Source organism: Phalangium opilio, unplaced genomic scaffold (assembly GCF_054372755.1).
Source record: "Phalangium opilio isolate 3A_F unplaced genomic scaffold, DU_Popi_V2 ptg000077l_1, whole genome shotgun sequence".
Taxonomy (NCBI): Eukaryota; Metazoa; Arthropoda; class Arachnida; order Opiliones; family Phalangiidae; genus Phalangium; species Phalangium opilio.
In genome coordinates, this window is record NW_028324185.1 from 4,128,883 (window position 1) to 4,148,673 (window position 19,791).

Genomic DNA, 19,791 nt, shown 5'->3' on the forward strand with positions numbered 1-19,791 from the left:
CAAAACAATAAACTATTTTTCCTTCGACCAAGAAGTTTGGAACACCAGCCATGATGTTTACAGCTTCGTCAGTACAAATGCACACTATTTGGTTCTTGGAAATACTGAATTTTTCGGTTATATCTTGCATTTCTGAGGCAATATTATCTGTGTGATTAGAAGTCATTTGTCGTGCTTCTTAAATATCTGATTCGGCACATGCATCAACTAGATACATAATACAAGTAATTGAAGTAAGTCCTCTGTTCTAACTGCAATTGTTATTTTAGCTTCTTCTGTAAACTTACTAATAAAGTGAGCGTTCATTACTAAAAAACCCCTGCTCGTATTTGTTACTGTGCAGTTATCAGCTGATAGTGATATATATTCTGCCCTTGACAATACATTTTTTCGCAGCAGTTAAAACTGCACTGTACCTTGCAGACACCATGCTATTCACCTACAATTTGTACCTAAAGTTTCTTTACTAGTAAAACTGAATTTTGATAGAAGTGAAAGTAAAATGTAAATAAAATAAATTTACTGTGTTTCGGGATGGTAGCGTGTAAAGCGGAACCATTGTCTTAACAAAAACTTTGAATCCGTCATTTTCTACGATAGCATGGGAAACATTGTCCTTGCAAATCATATAAATTAGTGCATTTGTAATAGCGCTATCCCGTGAATCACCTCCCAAAAGCAGAATTAATATTGTATTTTAACAACGTGTTTGTAAACGCAATGCAAGCAAAAACGTACTGTCAAAACTTGTTAATGTTTCAGTTATTGTTAATTTCCGATCAACCCTAGAGCTACTATTGGAACTTCTACAACTTGAACTTGAGCGTGGGCTTGGGCTTAAACATATCATTATATCATTGCAATCAGTGCTTCCTTGCGACTGTGAATCCTCTATAAAACATCAACCTAGAAGAAGAGTAAGGTAAAACTTTTATAACAAAACAAATGGGCAAAAGAACAGGCTTCAAAACCAAGATCACAAAATACCTCCAAAGCAGTTGCACAGCTACTATTTGCTTCTGTTTTCAAAACTCGTGGATGCTTTCGGTTTAAGTGATGTTTCATATTGCTGGTTCCTCCACCAGTTTTGAATTACTTCCCACATAAGTTGCATTTAGCCTTCATTTTATCCACTTCTGAAAAATACTTCCCTAACAAAGACATCGTGGGGTTGTTAGATATCTAGACAAAAATATTATTTACATGATTAAATTAGATGTAATTGCTTAATCAAAAGAACAATAGACAACACTTAGTACTTGCGTCGCTTCAATTTTTTCAAGCGTCAAGACTTGAATTGAATGAATGCATGTTCAATGCTTCAATCGGTAAAGAAAAAAACCGAGACTTAAAATAGTGGCGCACTCAGTAGTGAGTTAGCACTTTGTCAGTCAGTCCAGCAGACCCAAACTATTTTAGTACCGAATAGACGACTACCGAATACGATAACCAAGAACCGAACCGAAACTGTGTAACAACTTACTTGTGACGACAACTAATGCTTTTTTAGAAATCAGAACTCGGAAGTTACGCAATGAACCTGACGTCATCGAGTCACTAAAAATAGCTGGGTGTGGGTGGGTGTAAGCACATTTTTATTATTTAGTGATTCAATGATAAAGAACATAGGAAAAAGAGCAATTTTTATATAATTTGTAAATTAAAAAAACCGATTCGGTTTTTGGTTTTAATTTTAAAAACCGATTAAAACCGAAGAATTTAAAAACCGGTGCTCCGGACTTGAAAAATACGGTTTTCAGTTAAACCGGGCGGTTTTTTGACATCCCTTGTTAAAGGTTGTCTTTTGGAACCAACTGCTCTCGAAGAGCGAGACGGAGATGTTCTAACTTCTGGATTAGTTATGGTTTTTGCAAAACTAACTTTAGGTCTGACGCTTTTTCAATCTTGTTTGGGAGGATCAAGGGTATCTTTTGTTTCAAACCCAGTTTGAGGAGGTAAGGTAGAGGGAGTTGAACTATCCTTTGGAGCAGGAATGCTCTTTTGAGGGAATAATTGATAGGGAGAAAATCTCGAAGCTAAATAGGCTGCAGTCCTCTCTTTCTTTTCAGCATCTTCTTCAAAGCGAAGAATACGGTTAAAGTTTTTTAAAAGGATCTTCGATTTCAGGCGGTGCTAGGGTATCCCCAGTAACACAAGACTCCGGAATGTAATCCTATAAGCGTCGTCGTGCCCTATAAGTATCCCGAGAAATTTGGAGATGCTGTCCAGGGGATAGTACGAGAACTGTCTAAGATAATATTATTTTGGGGTGTCATTTCACAGTCCGACGACTGTTTCGTTTTGAGTCCCTAGTGTCGTAATATTAATAGAGTTATAATCAAACACACCGATCACTATTATTTTAGTCCTACGGTGTCCCGTTTTTAGTTCTATTAAAAGACAATTCTCAAACTGTACTTATTTGAGTTACTAGCCTCCTGTTTTTGGTTATGTCAAAAGACAGTCCTCCTATTGTGCTATTTTGAGTTACTATCGCCCTGGTTTCAGTTTCATTAAAAGATGATCTGCCGACAATTCTACTTTGAGTTACCAGCGTAATGTTTTTTGTATTGTTAAAAGACAGTTCTCCGACTGTGCTACTTTGACTTACCAGGGTAATAATTTTCGTCTTGTTAAAAGACAGTTCTCCGACTGTGCTACTTTGAGTTACCAGGGTAATGTTTTTCGTCTTGTTAAAAGACAGTTCTCCGACTGTGCTACTTCGAGTTACCAGGGTCCCGTTTATAGACTTGTTGAAAGATAATCCTCCGACTGTGCCACTTTCAGTTACTAGCCTTCAGTTATTAGTCTCGTAAGTGGACTCTCCCCCGACTTTTCTATTTAGGCACGCGTCTAAAGCATTTCCATAGGAAATTTTAACAAAATTTAGATTGTTTGGAAAATTTCTTAATTTTTGCCGTGCACCTCTGCCACGCAAAGTTAATTTTTCGATCTGCACAGGGACATCCATTCACTGCGCTTTTTGAGTCTTTGGTATCCTTGTTTTTGGTCTTGAAACCGGATAGTCCGCCGAATGCTCTTTATTAAGTCCTCAAGCTTCCCAGTTTAGTCTTGCCATTCTACTGTCCCCAGACTGTGCCACTTTGAGCTACCAGCGTCCCGTTTTTAGTCTTTTTATTGGACTGTCTCCCGATTATTCTCATTTAGCGCGCTTCTTAAACATTTCCATAGAAAATTGTAACGAAATTTCGATTATTTGACAAATTTCCGAGTTTTTGCCGAGCACCTCTGTCACGCAAAGATGTTTTTTCGATGTGCACGGGGACAACCACTCACTGAGCTTTTTTGAGTTTTTTAGCATCCTTGCTTTGGTCTTGTTAACGGATAGTCCGCCGAATGTTCTTTATTAAGTCCTCAAGCTTCCCAATTTAGTCTTGCCATTCTACTGTCCCCAGACTGTGCCATTTTGAGTTACCAGCGTCCCGTTTTTAGTCTTGGTATTGGACTGACTCCCGATTGCTATACTTCAGCGCGTTTCTAAACCATTTCCATTAGAAATTGTAAGGAAATTACGATTATTTGAAAAATTTCTTAATTTTTGCCGTTTTTCTCTACCACGCAAAGATAATTTTTTTGATCTGCACAGGGACAACCAAACACTGCGCTTTTTTGAGTCTTTAGCATCCTAGTTTTTAGTCTTGTTATCGGATAGTCCGTCGAATGCTCTTTTTTAAGTCGTCAAGTTTCGCAATTCCAGTCTTTCCATTCTACTGTCCCCATAATGTGCCACTTTGAGTTACCAGCGTGGTTTAACAGCGCGCCAAAGTAGAATTGGTAGAATAGTACGGAGACAGTCCAATAACAAGAATAAAAACGGAACACTGGTAACTCAAGTAACTCAGTCTGGTTACAGTTCAATGGCAAGACTAAAATCGTGAAGCTTTAGGATTTGAAAAGGAACATTCGGCGGACTATCCGATAAGAAGACCAAAAACTAGGATGCTAAAGACTGAAAAAAAGCACAGCGAGTGGATGTCCTTTCGCAGATCCGAAAATAATCTTTGCTGTGGCAAAGATTATTTTTTATATAGCCCCTCATATGCTAGGCCATTTTCCATTGGCATTCTCTATGGAGTAATATTACTGGATAAAAAACGAAAGTCCCTTTATAATTGCATTAAACGCATCTCAGTCTAATGTAATATTGCTCCATGGTGGCATTTAGGTAGCAGCCACTGGAAAACGGCACTAGATTTCGAAATTCAAATAGTGGCAACACTGCTGCGCTCCGCCGGGATTTAACGACTTTTCTAGAAATTTCTTCACAATGGCTCAATAACGTGAATAAACTTGCCGCGCTTACATCGTGCCAGCGATGCTACTGTAGTGTTCGCCTGTTCGGCTCCAGCGTCGCGTTCGTTCGACCTCCGCCGCGCCGATAAGTACGAAGTTTGCTAATTAAGTTTTCGGGTTTTATATTGTTTTGGTACGTAATTTTGTGTTATATTTAGATTAATATCTTGGCAATATTTCTTGCTCTATAACTAAAAGTTTGAATCTGAAAGAAAGGAATTAGTAAAACATTATTTTTCTTTGAGGTTAAGCCTTTGTTTTCTAGGTTTCATTGTGTTCGTGAGTCCGCATTTTCCCCAAACCGCAACGGTAATATTTTTCAAATTTAAGCCTTGGTTTTCTAGTTTTTTTAGGCCTGCAAATCCGCAATTATGATTTTAATTCTTAAACTACAAACAAGCATTTCTGAGTATTTCTGATATTGCCCAAGTTTACGGTTTATTTATATTTTTTTTTTTATTTTTTTAAATATATATACACATACTGTTATGGATAATGGAAGTAGGTTTAATCAACCTATCACTCCTTCAATTTCTGTTAGGCATAAACGTAGGAAGAAAAATTCTTATATTAGTGGATTATTGGAAAGAATTGAAGACAAAGACATAGATTTTCCATGTAGTGAAATCGATCAAGAAAATATTCATGGGCAGAGCCCCGAGAAAGCCATTTTAATAGAACCTGTAGCTGTTTCAGAGGAAGAGGGGGATTTATCGACACAATCTGCTGAGTTTGTAAAAATAACCAGTAGTGATATTGACTCAGATGAATCTGTAAGAGTTGGTTTTCCAAATGATCCATTTCCTTCAAACACGGAGAGTTCAAGTGATGACGGTCAAATACCTCTTAATATCAGTTCTGATATTAGAGAATGGGCCTTGAAACATAAAGTTGCTAATTCTACAACTTCTGATTTAATAGAGATTTTAAGAAAGCATGGGCATGATTTACCGAAAGATGCACGCACTCTCCTTAAAACTCCTAGAGTGGCTATTACAACACCAATTAAAAACGGAGAATATTGGCATGTAGGGTTTGAGGCTGGTATAAATTTTTTTTTAGAAAGTAAGCCAGAGTATGCGCATGAGCTCTCCTTTGGGATAAATATTGATGGGCTTCCTATTTACAAAAGTTCTTCAATCGATTTTTGGCCAGTACTAGCATGTGTGTACAATTTTTCGGAGGGAATGGTGGGTACACCTTTTCCGGTGGGAGTATTCTGTGGGGTTTCAAAACCTGGAAATTTGCAAGAGTATTTGGGGCCTTTAATTAGAGATCTTAAGGAATTGGAAGCCAATGGATTTGATTATCAGAACAAAAATTTTAAATGCAACTTGAAAGGCCCTTTCATTCTTGACACCCCTGCACGCTCATTCGTGAAAATCACTAAAGGCCACGTTGGGTATCATTCTTGCGACAAGTGTACAATAGAAGGTATTAGGCTACATAATCGGACTTTGTTTTTCCAAGAAGATGGTGATGTATCTCTTCGCACAAATAATAGTTTTAGGAACGAATATGATGAGGGTCACCATTTGATGGGTGGGCCTTCACCCCTATCACAACTTAATATAGATATGGTGCAACAATTCCCCCTTGATTACATGCACCTTATGTGTTTGGGAGTAACCAAAAAAATGTTACACGCGTTTTTAAGCGGAAATTTAACGGTAAGGCTTAGTAGCCACTTGGTTTCCGTACTTAATGAAAAATTAGAAAGCTCTCGTCTGTACATCCCTAAAGAGTTTGCGCGTAAACCTCGTAGCTTAAAATACTTGGACCGCTACAAAGCGACGGAGCTGAGGTTAATGATGCTATACATTGGGCCAATTGTTTTTAGGGGAGTATTAAGAGAAGATGTCTTAAATCATTTCCGTTTGTTTCACTGCGCTGCGTACATTTTAGCTCACCCAGTTTTACATAAAACCCATTGTGACTTCGCTAATGAACTGTTAGGACTTTATGTCAGCTCTTGCCCTGAAGTTTTTGGAAGCACCTTTATGGTGATGAATGTTCACGCATTGAAGCATGTTGCAAGTGATGTAAAGGTATTTGGTAATCTTGATTCTTACAGTGCTTTTCCTTTCGAAAATTTTTTACATTTCATGAAGAAAGCAATAAGGTCGCCCCACCGGCCGGTGCAACAAATTATAAAAAGAATGGGTGAATCGAATGTGCTTTACCAAAAGCGGGCTGTTTCAGAAATAGCTTTAAAATCACCGTTCATTTACAATGAAGCATTTTTACCGCGTAATGTTGCTACTTTCAGAAAGTTGCAAACTCCAAAATTTATGGTATCAATATGTAAGGGTGACAATTGTTTTAAGCTTATTTCTGGGGAGGTCATTCTAGTGAAAGGAATATTTCAAAACACCGATAATGAAATCTATGTTTGTGGTAATATTTGTAAGCTTGAGCAGGACCTCTTTGAATATCCACTTCAATCTTCCAAACTTGGAATATTTCTTGGAAAATTTGAAGAAGAGACAAATATCTATCCCTACAGAGCCCTAGCTCAGAAATGCTTAGTCCTACCAGATAAGAGAGAAACCTTTGCCATTATACCATTGCTGCATAATTCATAATTTAACCGATTTTTTTTGGTTTTTAGTTTTATTTACCACAATAATACGTTTTAAGAATTAGGACTTTCAAAAAATCTTTTAGTGCGAAAATTCCCATTCCGATAATTAATTAAAAGTTAACGTCTTTGGACTTCAATTAGCTTGCCTATCGAATAAAATTATTAATCGTTTTATCACTTCAATCTCTCTTTAAGTCAAAAATATAGGTTTCAAAAATAATTAGAAATTCATAAGCTTAACAGTTTTTTTAGCTTAACTGATTAGCGATTAAGATAAACCAAAATACATTGATTATTCCATAGTGATATATATACTAAGAAAGTATGAACAAAGGAACTTCATTAGCAAAGATGTTACTGGCTGCAACCGTTTAACATCTCTGTTAATAAAGTTTTACTTAATTACAGTAGAGCTTAGCTTTGTTGTTGTTAATGTTTAAAACGCGCATATTGAAAATAAAATAGTTAATTAATCAATATACTTAGACATGTTTGCGGTTGTAAAGTTCCTAGAGGAGAATTCTGTAGAGGTAGTGCCAGATTGTTGGTGTGAAAATGACAACATTTGTCAGTGGCCACCAAAAAAAGCACATGGAAAATATTTTAAAGGCTGCAAACCACCAAAGGTGGACTGGGAGAGATATTCCATAAAAACCTACCATAAAGGGCGTAAGTACAGTCGTATTACTATCAGGTATTGGGCCCAATCACATTATTTATCCAAAGTATTCTCTTTAAGTTTCTCTTGCTCGAGCCCGGGAATTATGTGTAAAAGCCGAATTTACTTCGGATGTTACCGATACTGATGAGTTGGGAAGAGGAAAACGGAAGATCTTGAAAAATATACCATCAGATGATGAAGATGATAGTGAAGAAAGTCCTCCTAAAAGGCCGAAAACTTCCTCTAAAAGTAATTTTAATTTTATATGAACTTCTTTGTTATTATTATTGCCAAAATGTGGGGGCTTCCATTGGGGGAGTGACCCTTTATAGCTACAAGAATTTAAAAAAAGGTAAAAAACCAATATTTTCATGAGAGAGCTTTTCATGGCGCCCTTTTTCGAGAAGTCTGTAGATTAGATGAAAGGGTAAATTTTATAATTTTTATTTAATTACTTCTAAAATTTTTAAAAAAAGCACGGAGGGAAAATTAAGGTGAAATGAAATTTGGCTCTACCCCTACAGATGGGAAGAATATGTGTGAGAGAAGTGGGGTATTCTGTATATTAACATGATTTCCACTTACTATTCATGCATTCACACTCTCTCATTGTGGGTGGTAAGCCTTAAAAAACGTGGATGAGTTTTTGATTATTTTTTTTCTCCTATGGATGAAGAACTGGAAAAATCCAAGCATAACCCAATAAAGTTGCCCCAACCGCCTGTGTTTCTTATCCCTGGTATGAATATTTCATTTAATAGTATAACTGTACGAGACCATTCTAACCTGTGAAATTTAATTTACGAAAAAGATTCAACACCCAAATCTCCAGCTGCAACACCAACAACTGAATCTTCAAGTCACTCGCCTAGTCACTCCTCCACTCATGCACTTACTGTGTCTCCAAGTCACTCGCCTAGTTATGCACTTACTGTGTCTCCAAGTCATTCGCCTGGTTATGCGCTTACTGGCTCACGAAATCACTCTCCTACTCAATTAGCTACTCATGCACCTACTGGGTCTTCTAGTCACTCGCCTAGTCGGGCACTTAGTGGGTCTCCAAGTCAATCGCCTAGTCACTTCACTACTCACGCACCTACTGAGCCAAGTCACTCTCTTACTCTTTTAGCTGAGTCAGAGTCTCCTAGTCACTCTGCGGTTCAATTTTCTCCTAAGTTGCCAACAGATGCGCTTATTCTGTCATCGAGTCTCTTAAATAAAGAGCCTGCAGTTTGTGGTAATTATGTTTTCAAGATAAATTCATATTGATTTTAAATAGTTTCTAATTACAAACAATCATCCAAAGATCTCAATACTACTTTGATACAATTAAGGTCGAATCTACCAGGTAATTTACTGTTTATGAGGATGTTATTGTAAGTACTGCAGAAAAAATTGAGACATATTTTATTACTTCAGAAAGTATTAATAACATTGAAGAGTCTTTTGAAAAGAGGAACACAGAAAATGATGAAGGTAATTTTAGTTTCATTTTAACATTTGAAATGCAATGGGAAAGACACCATAAAAACTGTTAGTAGAAGTAATCAATCAACCTTTTTTATTTAATAAAATAAGTGGTTTTCAGTAAACTGTCCGGTTCCAAATAAGTCTGATAGGAACTCCATTTCTAGGTTTCTCTAGCTAATTATTTGGTTATTGGGGGCATAGATAATGTAAAATTCGAGAAATAACTAAGTACATCATTTTGTGAAGCCGGGGATTAGAAAAAAACTGCCTACATTTATATGAAGCCTCCAAAACGTTTTGCGTTAGAGCCGTCTTGGGTTCTATCACTGCTATTATTTCTCAAGCTTGCAATGACATGAACTGAAATTTTTTTAATAGATTTTCATAATGCCGAAGTGATTGATAATAGTGAAGCAGCGACCCAAGAAGGTGACTCAAGAAAATTAAGAGGTAAATATAAACGAATTATTTTAGAATATGCTCTTATTATAATCAAATCTTTGATGTTGTTGAAGATCCTAAACATATTGAAGAACAAAGACCAAATCTTGAACAAAGTAAAAGTATTTCAACGATAACTCCAAATAAATCCTCAGATAATCAAAATGAAAGTCATCAAACTGGCAATGTTCAATGCACACCTAGAGGATCGTTGTCATTATCTCGAACGCCAATAATTCCTAAAATAAGTGCTGCTCGTAATGGTAAACCTATATTACTTTTACATTAATTTAACAGAAGAAAATTGTTTATTTTATATTTATGTTCTTATAACATAATTTTTGCCGCAAGTTTTCCCCTGTTCCAAGGCTATTTCATTCGAAATCATAGCGTCGTCTATTAAAAGCTCCCTTGAAACAGAAGGAACCTTGCGGCTAGGAACCTAGCTTAGATCATTCAGACTTCCAAATTATTTAATTTTCGACTGATGGCAATGAAAATTGGGTCATTGGGATTAACACATTGCTTAAATATATGGAGTTATGCTTATATTACGTAAATTAAAAAAATATTTACAGAAGATAAATTTCAAAAAGCAGTATTGTCGATGCTTTCTGATCTGAATGTTAAAGTGGATCTAATTCAAAAAGTTTTGGCTGATAATTTTTCAAGTCCTTTTGATATGAATGTGCAAGACCTGCCAACTTTACCATTAAAAACCGAAGAAAATATAGAAGAATTTGAAAAGTTTGTTAGCAGTTCAGAGGAAAAAAGGAACAAAGCAGTAATATAAATCGTGTTTTTGATTAATTATTACTCGACGACTTTCCCTAATATAACATATTTCAGGTAATTGTTTTATCAAGTTGGGGTGGAAAAAAATTAAATGATTCAGTCAGAAGAATTCTAGTCAATATAATATCCCCTGAACTTGCTGTAAGTGTAAATTGGTCGGGTGCCAATGGAAAAGTGGCAATGAAACATCTAACACTACGAAAACTCATTATCGGTATTATTTTTTTAACATTTTTAAAGCCTGACATTATGTCTATACACTACAAAACATATTTATTGTTTAGAAGCAATAAGGAAAAATCCAAGAACGAAACTTGCCAAGGAATATGACATTGAACAAGTTATACAAACTTGGTTACGGCATTCAGGAGAGAGAATTGGAGCCAAAAAGGATTTGGATCAAAATGAACGAAGAAGCATAATTAAGTCCAAAATATCTGAAAAATCGAAAAGAGACGACATAAGCCAAGAGGAATCAAATAGATCTCAATCCAGTCCAAGCTATTCGAGAAGAGGACAGCAGTATCCAACAGAAATCAGAGATCTAGCTGAACAAATTGGTTCTAGAATGAGGGGGCAAGAAACGAATCCAATTGTTTCGAGGAGTAGAGATCCAAAGCCAAAAACGCATAAAAAGCGGTATCGATCGCAAGAAGGAAGACACCAAGAGAAACCAAGTAAACACCGAAGACTACAGTTTATAGTCAGTGAAGAATCTGATATCAGTACAAGCTAAATGTACTGTTTTACTACCATTTTAGTTTGACAATTAAAGTCCCTCTATTAGTACTTTTTTTAAATGCTAAAAAACTGAAACTATTTTTTTTTTCTAAAAGTAGTTTAGAAACTAATCAAAACAATGCTTTTGTTTCTTAAAAGAAGTGATTTGATAAAAGTATGCTATGAAGGTCGAAACCCATTTATGGAATATAACCCCTCCCTTGTGCCATTTTTAAAGCATTTCTCAAATTTGCCGTTTGGGGGCTCAAAATAGATTTCTCCAAACTAATTTTAGGATGTATATCTTATATTTTTAAATCATGCACAGTGGGGTAAAAATATTAGAATACAAGTATTAAACTGACTTTGGAGGAATCTATTTTACGCCTAAAATTGCCAACTTTAAGAACTCTTATCATATCTATTTCTCAACAGATATTTAAAATCTGTAAATTGCTTAGTCTCATACCGTACTCTTAAAAAGAAACTTAATGTTTGAAGCTTCCATTATCACTTTACTTTGTTTCCAAAGGTTTTCAAAAACCATGAAACCACTTTTTTTAAATATTATTTCAAGTTAAGAAATAGTATATTTTTGAACCTTTTTATATTTTCCAAGCTGTTCGATATACTAAGAAATACTTAATTTTTATTACTACATTTTGTCAAGTGTTGGAAATCTTAAATATATTGCTTCACTGTCCTTTTCTAATGTTGCTTAATTTCGAAAAAAATATTTCAAGGCCAAAAAAGTACAATGTTAATATCAATTATTTTGCATTTATTCAAGTTCGCCTAAGATTAGGTTAGGGATATTTTTGTTTCAGTTAGAATCGAAGTATTATTAAGACCATTACATTCCTAAAATTCATAGTTCCTACATGACGTAATATCATAATCAATACGGGTTTAAATACTTCTTAAACTTAGTGTCGGTTCTTTGGCCGTTTTAACATCGGTGTGTGAAATACTTAATTTTTTATTACTACATTTAGACAAGTGTTGGAAATGTTAAATATATTGCTTCACTGTCCTTTTAAAATGTTGCTTAATTTCGTGTAAATATTTCAAGGCCAAAAAAGTACAAATTTAATATCGATTACATTGCATTTATTCAAGTTCTCAGAAGATTGGTTAGGGATATTTTTGTTTCAGTTGGAATTGAAGTATTATTATTAATGTTTACTTAAGACCATTAAATTCCTAAACTGCATAGTTACTACATGATGTAATATCATAATAAATACGGGTTTAAATATTTCTTAAACTTAGTGTCGGTTCTTTGGCCGTTTTAACATCGCTGTGGTAGCCCATTGTCCATCAGCTCACTATAAGACTCAGTGTTAATGTAATAACAAATCCACAGCCAGTTTGCTCTCCGATTTATAGTCTATTCACTGGCAGATACAATGTCTTGCGGATAATTCTGTATCTGGTTTATATCAAATTTTCAATAGGTTGACTGTCCTTTTTGTGTCAACAAAATGCCGAAGTGGTGCTGTTCTGCTAACCGATTGTCAATCCTATCACTGTCCACGGCTGTCAGTCCATTTGCCGACTCAGTGTCAGTTTTCCAATCCATTTACCAGCCAATTCGATTGCAATTTTGTAAACAAAATGTTCACTGTACGATTTTTGTCAGCCCATTTACCTATTCAGCATCAGTTTGCTGGCCGATTTTCAACCATTCACAAGCCGAATAAGTGTCTACTTTTTGGCCTATTCGGTGTAGATTTGGTAACTCAATTTCTATCCATTCACCAGCTTATTCAGTGTCTGTCCTTTGGCCAATTCGATTTCGATTTGGCAACCAAATTTCAATCTGTTCACTGTCTGATTCTGCGCTAATAAACTTGCCGATTCGTTGTCATTACTGGCCAATAGTGTGTCAGTTCACTAGCCTTTGGTTTTCGGATTGCTCAACAATTTTCCATCCGTTAGGTTGCCGAGTCTGTGTCTGTGAGCCAGCCGATATTAAATCCATTAGCCCACCGTCTCCGTCCTACAATGGGTATGGTTTTTGTTGACTATTCAGTTTTGTATCCGTTTCAGGGTCGAGTTAGGATAGTTCTATGTTCAGGCCTAGGAGGGTTGTAGTTACTGTCCGTATTAGCGTCCGATTCAATAACGAGTCGCGATTGTTCCCGGTTCGGGTCTAGGAGGGTTGTAGTTACCGTCCGTTTTAATATCCGATTCTATGTCGACTTGACATTGTTCTCGGTTCGGATCTAGGACGGTTGCAGTTACTGTCCGTTTTAATATCCGATTCCGTGTTGAGTTGCGATTGTTATGGGTTTGGGTCTAGGCTGGTTGCAGTTACTGTCCGTATTAGCGTCGGATTTTCATGCACACATCAATTTCGGGACAGTTAGTCACTTTTTCGGGCGGACATTCCCCACATCCTCGGAGACTTTTTGGAGACATATTGAGCTACCCTAAAGGCTGTCCGATACACTTAAAATTCTCACTAGCCGCCGGGATCATTTTGTGCTACAGGGGTAGTTTTCTAAAAACGAAGCTGAAACCCACCCTAAACAAGGATGTTCTCGAGAACATAGAGCTCAAAGAGGACTCACTGAGTTCACTATTGAGAATGGGAGGTGGTGCAATAGGAGAAATATTTCAGGTAGCTAAGAGGAACAAAATGGAAACGTTAAAACTCCTGCGTTACAACGAGCCCATCAAGTTAAACTATATAACTTGTGTTTCACCGTGAGCATGACAAAAAAAAAAGAAATGGAAACATTTCTACCAGTAGAATTGAAAGCTCGAGATAATGGCGGTCTCTTCTTTCCTAAAATGCAGTTCCTACCATTTTTAAAAGAATTAAATAAAATAGTGAGAACAAATGCGAATGAAAAGTCCTTGAATTTTCATGTAAAACAAATGATTCAAGTAAGACTATATAATCTCACCATATTTATAATTAAACATCAATAACTTAGGACATGAACTTTTACTATAGGTTTGCTTCGACGCTGTGATGAAAAGCGATAACTTACGGTCTTTGATTTACGAGGGTTTGTCAGCTATAAACTGTCCTCAAAATAAGCTTTTTTCACGAAGCGATACAGACGAGTTTTTCCCATTGGAGACGTAAATACACTCATGCTAGAATTCAGGATTTTATCGGGCACCGGACCAAAATAATATGCAAGGGAGGTCACACATTGCGAGATCACCTTTACAGCATGGTGAAGAAATCCAAAAATTTAAACTGTGAAGGTAAGAAAAGGACTACTAAAGAAGCAAATCCAAGGAATAAGGGAACAAAAGATAGTAAAAAGGAAGCAAAACAACACAATCTTGTCAGGAAATCCTTAATAAGTGAAAACACGAAACAAAATCTAAGAAAAAAAAGAGAATAAGTCTACCATAACAGCAAAAATAAGGAATGTGGGAAGGAAAGACCAGAAGAAGAAAGAAACAACACAACCCAAAAATCTAGTCACAAAACCTTTAATAAGTGAAGGCGCAAATAAAAATGTAAGAAAGAAAGGTGCTAAAACAAATCAGAAAAATAAACGTGAAATCAGTAAAATAGTTGGAAAAGAACTATAACAAAAACGAAGAGTCTTTGAGTTGAAAGAACGTGACGTAACACAGAGTAAAGAAACTAGCGAGGAGGAAGAAGTCATAGCATCGTCAACATTTTCTTTATCGCGAATAAAACGTTTAACACCAAAGCGGTTGAAATTAGACACTGCTGATGGCCAGATGAATGAAACTAGAGTAATAAACCCTGAGATAAATAAAGACGTCCCTAAGTCCAGATTTTCAATGCAATTAGGTAAGAGGGTTGTTTAAAGTGATTTTTTTTATTGAACAGTCAATATTTGTACAAAATTCATTGTGATAAATTTTAAAGCCATTTATAAAAAGTTCAAAACCTGATCTCTATAGTTGTCGTTGCTGCTTTTAGAACTTCTAATATTAGATTTAATTCTTACAGCTTTCTGGGCAGAGGGGAAATTAATACCACTGAGTTTACTTCCAGTAGCGTACTTAAGCTGGGAAAAAAGGGACTCGATCGCGCTTCCGTTTACTCTAACTGGTGTAATGAAGTTGTCAGGATAACGGGTAGTAAAATCGTCTACTAGCTATTCGTAGTAAGTCCCACGTTTGCCAAGACAAAAAAACGTCTTGTTTAGGATCTCTTAAATTTATTTCCGGGTCAGATTCCAAAATTTCTGTTAGCCAGTCACAAAAATATTTGTATCCATCTTTTATAGATGAAATAATTGGATCATTAACGCTATAAACATGTTTGTTATTGAGGAGACCACTTTCAAAAATTTGGCTGCACGCTAACAAGTAACGGTAGCACTCGTGAGCTTCCAACTGGTTTAATTTTTGGCATCTTGGCAAAGTAAGATTTGACTAAATGCCAAAAGTTCGGCTAACACTTCTTGCTGTTGCATTATTTTAGACGGTTTAACATTTAGCCTTGTCCATGGATCGCGGATAATGTAACTGTCATGAAGTCGCGGGACGCTTCTTATTAGACCATTTTCCGCCCGTTTATCATCTCTCATTTTAATTTGACGAATTTGATTCCAGCCAAATTTCACGCTATTTCTGTGAAAGCTTTTACTTCTATTTTCTCTCGATGAATGAAGTGCTGAAATTAGTCTTTTGAGCTCATGCGAGGGACAGATTACGAAATAAAATTTTCTTTCGGGTTCGCATGGGTTGGGAAAATAGGGCTCAATTTTGTACTGGTTTTTAGCTTGATCAAGAACTGACCCAAACGAGGGATGCTGATTCATGAGACCTTAAATAGTTGATAGGTTGCTGGCAGCGCCGTCGCAAATCAAGCCCATTGTTCTAAATCCATAACTAGAAAATGCACGTATGCTCTCAAGAATGCATCCTCGCAAAAAGTCTTGTTTTACGGAAGACGAAAAGGACAAATAGGGGCCAATAACATCAAATCCAGAAGAGAGGTCGCGCCAGAGAAATTGTAGTATGTATTGGGTTGGAGACGGAGTACCGGTCCTTTGAAGAATCTCTTCGAGCATCGGGTATTCATCTTCATCCATGGCAAAACCAATAAATTCGTGGTTTTTTGAGTTCCATATCACCTTTTCAATAACTTTTACTTCATCCAGAATTAATATCCCCTCACCATTTGGTAGTGGCTGTCGGTATTCTTCCTTTTGCCTCTTTAAGGCTTTGTACATGGTTTGTTGCTGGAATAAATACTCATGGTTAACACCTGTTTGTTGCTGGAATAAATACTCATGGTTAACACCTGTTTGTTGCTGGAATAAATACTCATGGTTAACACCTGTTTGTTGCTGGAATAAATACTCATGGTTAACACCTGTTTGTTGCTGGAATAAATACTCATGGTTAACACCTGTTTGTTGCTGGAATAAATACTCATGGTTAACACCTGTCTTTTTGTTGAACACTTTAGAACGTTTCTTCAAAGTACTTATGCACGGAAGTTTAATGATATTAAGCGATTGTAATGCTTGATACGCTGATGGGCTCCTACACAATACTGCTAAAGCCACGCGAATGCTGACGGAATTCCAGTTGTTTCCAGTTTTGCTTAGGTTGTTGTTTAGTTGATCTCCGAAAAAGGCTTTCTTTTGGTCAAGCAATGAACGCTTATTGTCACTTTTCCATATTTGTTTTATAGAGTCAGCACACTTGCCGGTACTTGCAATTGCTGCGTCTATTTCTTCTTGAAAATCAGTACTAAGAAGGTTAAACATAGATTCCATTTCCTTTGACTGTTCATCGTTTAAAAGAATCTGACGATGAGCTAGTTGTTCTTCCAGCTTTTTGACTCTCAAGCTTAAAGTATTTCTATTTTTTCTGACTCTATTCAAGCGATATTTTCTACTTCTGAGAGTGAGTTGAGATATGGGATAGTTACTTCCAATACTACGGCGCTTATTTTGTCTCGTTGGGGTTTCATCGAGCTTTCTTTTCTTGGAACGTGATATGTACTTGGAAATATTCCTACAGCTTTTACATTGCAAGGACTTCGACTTCTTTTCACCGTTTAAAAACCACACAGTACAATCTTTGCCTTGAACTCTCTTGATGGGGCTAAAACATTCGATGATGTTTTCTCTCACATAGCTTTCCGAAACACACTTTTTTATATGATGTTGCTCAAAAAGAATACCGGGACAAAAGCTAAAATTATTTCCAACTACCACGTCCAAGTTCCGTAAGATGTCATCTTTATATATATCACCACCCAAAATCACATTACTTTCAACTACCGGTTTAAACACAATAAAAAGGCTGCACTTTCCAGACTCTGTTAAAGAGAGTGTCACTGGTTCAATATCAATACCAAATATTCCACAAATGTTCGAGTTCGTGACTAGGATGGTGTTTTCATTCCGTATATTTTTTACAATCTACCAAAGATAAAATATGTTATCATCATTGTAGCTTTGCTGAAGCTCCCAATATCATTAAAGAGGTACTGATACAAAGTTAACAATATATTTAGGATAGGGGATTTAGCTAAGAAACTTAGAAATTTTGAGAATTATCAGAAGTAAGCCTCGTTTTTCAATCAAGGTTTTTGGACGAAACATTTAAAGTTTATTGAAAACGGAGCATTACTCTGTATGACAACGATAAAGTTTCCGCTCCTTTAACCACGAAATCAATAACTGGCGCAAGATCTTGATTAGGTTCTCCAGAAACACAGCTTTGGGAAACCGGAGTTATGCCAGTCTTTCGCTGAGGGTATGGCACTGATGACATTGTAAATTTATCATTTTCAAGCAATCTCGTTTTATCAGCTTGCACACCAAAATCTGAAAATAACTGACATCACAACCAGATAGTTCACATCAGAGCAGTTAAACTTACCAGTTGTTGAAGGTCGTATTAAACATTGGGTTGAAATTGTTTTAGAAAATTGGGTTAAGTTTATCTGAGTGCTGATATGTCTTTTCAACACCGTAGGTTCACATATTAAATGTTTTTGTGTACTACAACCTGTATTATTTACTGTAGTTAGTTAATTAAGTTTCATTTCACACCAAATCGCAATGTACTGGCCTACTTACCTTCGGTTGGAACTTTGACTAAGCTTTCTTCAAAGTTTTTAAATTTAATTCTGCCTCCAACGTTAACATTTTGTGCTTGGCTTGATTTATAAACAACGCCAAGGCTTAACTCGGAAGGCGTACTAGGTTTAAAAGAAGTAACTTGAACGGTTTGAGTAGACTGATTTTTATACTTTACTTGATCTTCTCTTAGGTAAAAGTTGCACTGCGTTAACTTATTTAATTTAATCTTATCCCTAATTACGTACGCCATACCGATAGTCCGATACCGAAACTTTAACCCTAACAGCTGATTTTCCACGGTATCCGAGCTCAGCTCCCACAAAACTATAGAATGCTAGCCTTTTTGCTAGGTAGACAGGCTTCTTTAGGGAAACCCAACAAGACAGAGAACGGGTGAAGGTTTTTGCTATTGCACTATGAAGCCAGTAAAATATTAGTGTCGCCAGTCTATGTTAGTTAGTCTTTACAAAATCAAAATGTAAGAAGGCTTTCAATTGGTCAGAGCAGTTCATGTGATCAAAGCTTTTACCCAGAGTCCCTTGGAAGAAATGAGAGGCGAGGTTAGTAACCGGTAAGAGCTTCCCACCCCAAATTTGATTTTAGAGACGAGGAGAGAGGTTTTTGTGACGTCAGGCGTCTACAAATGCGAATTTAATAGCCCGCGTGTTATGTATTTCACTCCGGTATAAACTCCTCCCAATACCACGATCCATAAGCGTAAGTTTGTAAAATTTTTGGTAAAGCACACTTGCGTCTAAGAAACATTCCCAATAATTTCAGAAACTTTGACTTCATTGAGAAGGCTTAGTAGCAGAACCGCTGAACAGTGTGTTACATATTGAACATAAACCAAAAATAATATCATTTAATTAAACATTGTGTTACAAAAGACTTTAAAAAAACAGCCGCAAATTGGAAGAGCTACGTCGTATGTCGAAACTAAGAAATCGTGTTAGAGATCCAATGAACAGCAATGCCTCTTACTTTTAATATGGAATTTGAATTTAAATAATGCAAATGTAGAATTTTATTAAATGAAAGAATCTATACAGTTCTGTTTGTCATTATTTCCTTTGAAAAGTTATCGCCAGTATTTAGTCAGCGACTCAGTGGAGGTTTTATCATTAATGTGTAAAATTTACCTCTACATCTTATTAAAGTGTCCCAGCTGTCATAGATAACAATGTAGTAATTGATTTATCTACCAGTAAGATTAATAATTTATTTGAACCTACCGACAGTATTCGTAATCTATGGCTTTTATCACAAATAACCGAAGTTGATGTTGCCTATAACATGAAAATAACGCTACTTCGACCGAGGCTTAGCAAAAATTGCTTAATACGGAAGTATTCTGGTGATTTTAATTAGTAAAATAATTGTAGTAAATTTCAATGAAGTTTTGGTTACGAAAATAATAAAAATCACACCTAATTAGCATCCATTTTAATTCCAATTAAAAACATTTTCGTTTTAACCGGGTGCTCGAACGCCATGTTTTTCTTCCTTAAATCCCTCTAACGGGAACGGCGTGTAATGGTGAATCACGACAAAAACGCCGTAAGTCCCACATAATAAATTAGGCGTAAATTGTATGTCTCTAACATTGATAAAACGCAGTAACTTCAATACCCAAAAGAACGTAAGTCAGGGCATGTAATTAAAATTATGAGAAACAATACTTAATCAAAATTTTTCATAATGAAAAAAAATAGGCCCCAATTATGATACTGGGGCTTTCATTTAAGACCGTT

General features: G+C 36.1%; 2 protein-coding genes across 2 annotated transcripts; both read left to right on the top strand.

The window, feature by feature from the left end:
- Positions 1–3,933: 3,933 nt before the first annotated feature.
- Positions 3,934–6,899, top strand: LOC149656991 (uncharacterized). The gene is made up of 2 exons (XM_089844498.1): positions 3,934–4,447; positions 4,580–6,899. The coding sequence occupies exon 2, from the start codon at positions 4,803–4,805 to the stop codon at positions 6,897–6,899; it is 2,097 nt and encodes a 698-aa protein (XP_089700624.1). The 5' UTR covers positions 3,934–4,447; positions 4,580–4,802.
- On the top strand, positions 4,173–11,027 carry LOC149656992 (uncharacterized). Its single transcript, XM_089844649.1, has 13 exons — positions 4,173–4,186; positions 4,566–4,623; positions 7,405–7,567; positions 7,638–7,808; positions 8,236–8,298; positions 8,371–8,796; positions 8,866–8,907; positions 8,979–9,035; positions 9,408–9,479; positions 9,545–9,733; positions 10,049–10,254; positions 10,320–10,479; positions 10,550–11,027. The coding sequence occupies exons 1-13, from the start codon at positions 4,173–4,175 to the stop codon at positions 10,999–11,001; spliced, it is 2,073 nt and encodes a 690-aa protein (XP_089700775.1). The 3' UTR covers positions 11,002–11,027.
- The last annotated feature ends 8,764 nt before the right edge of the window (positions 11,028–19,791 follow it).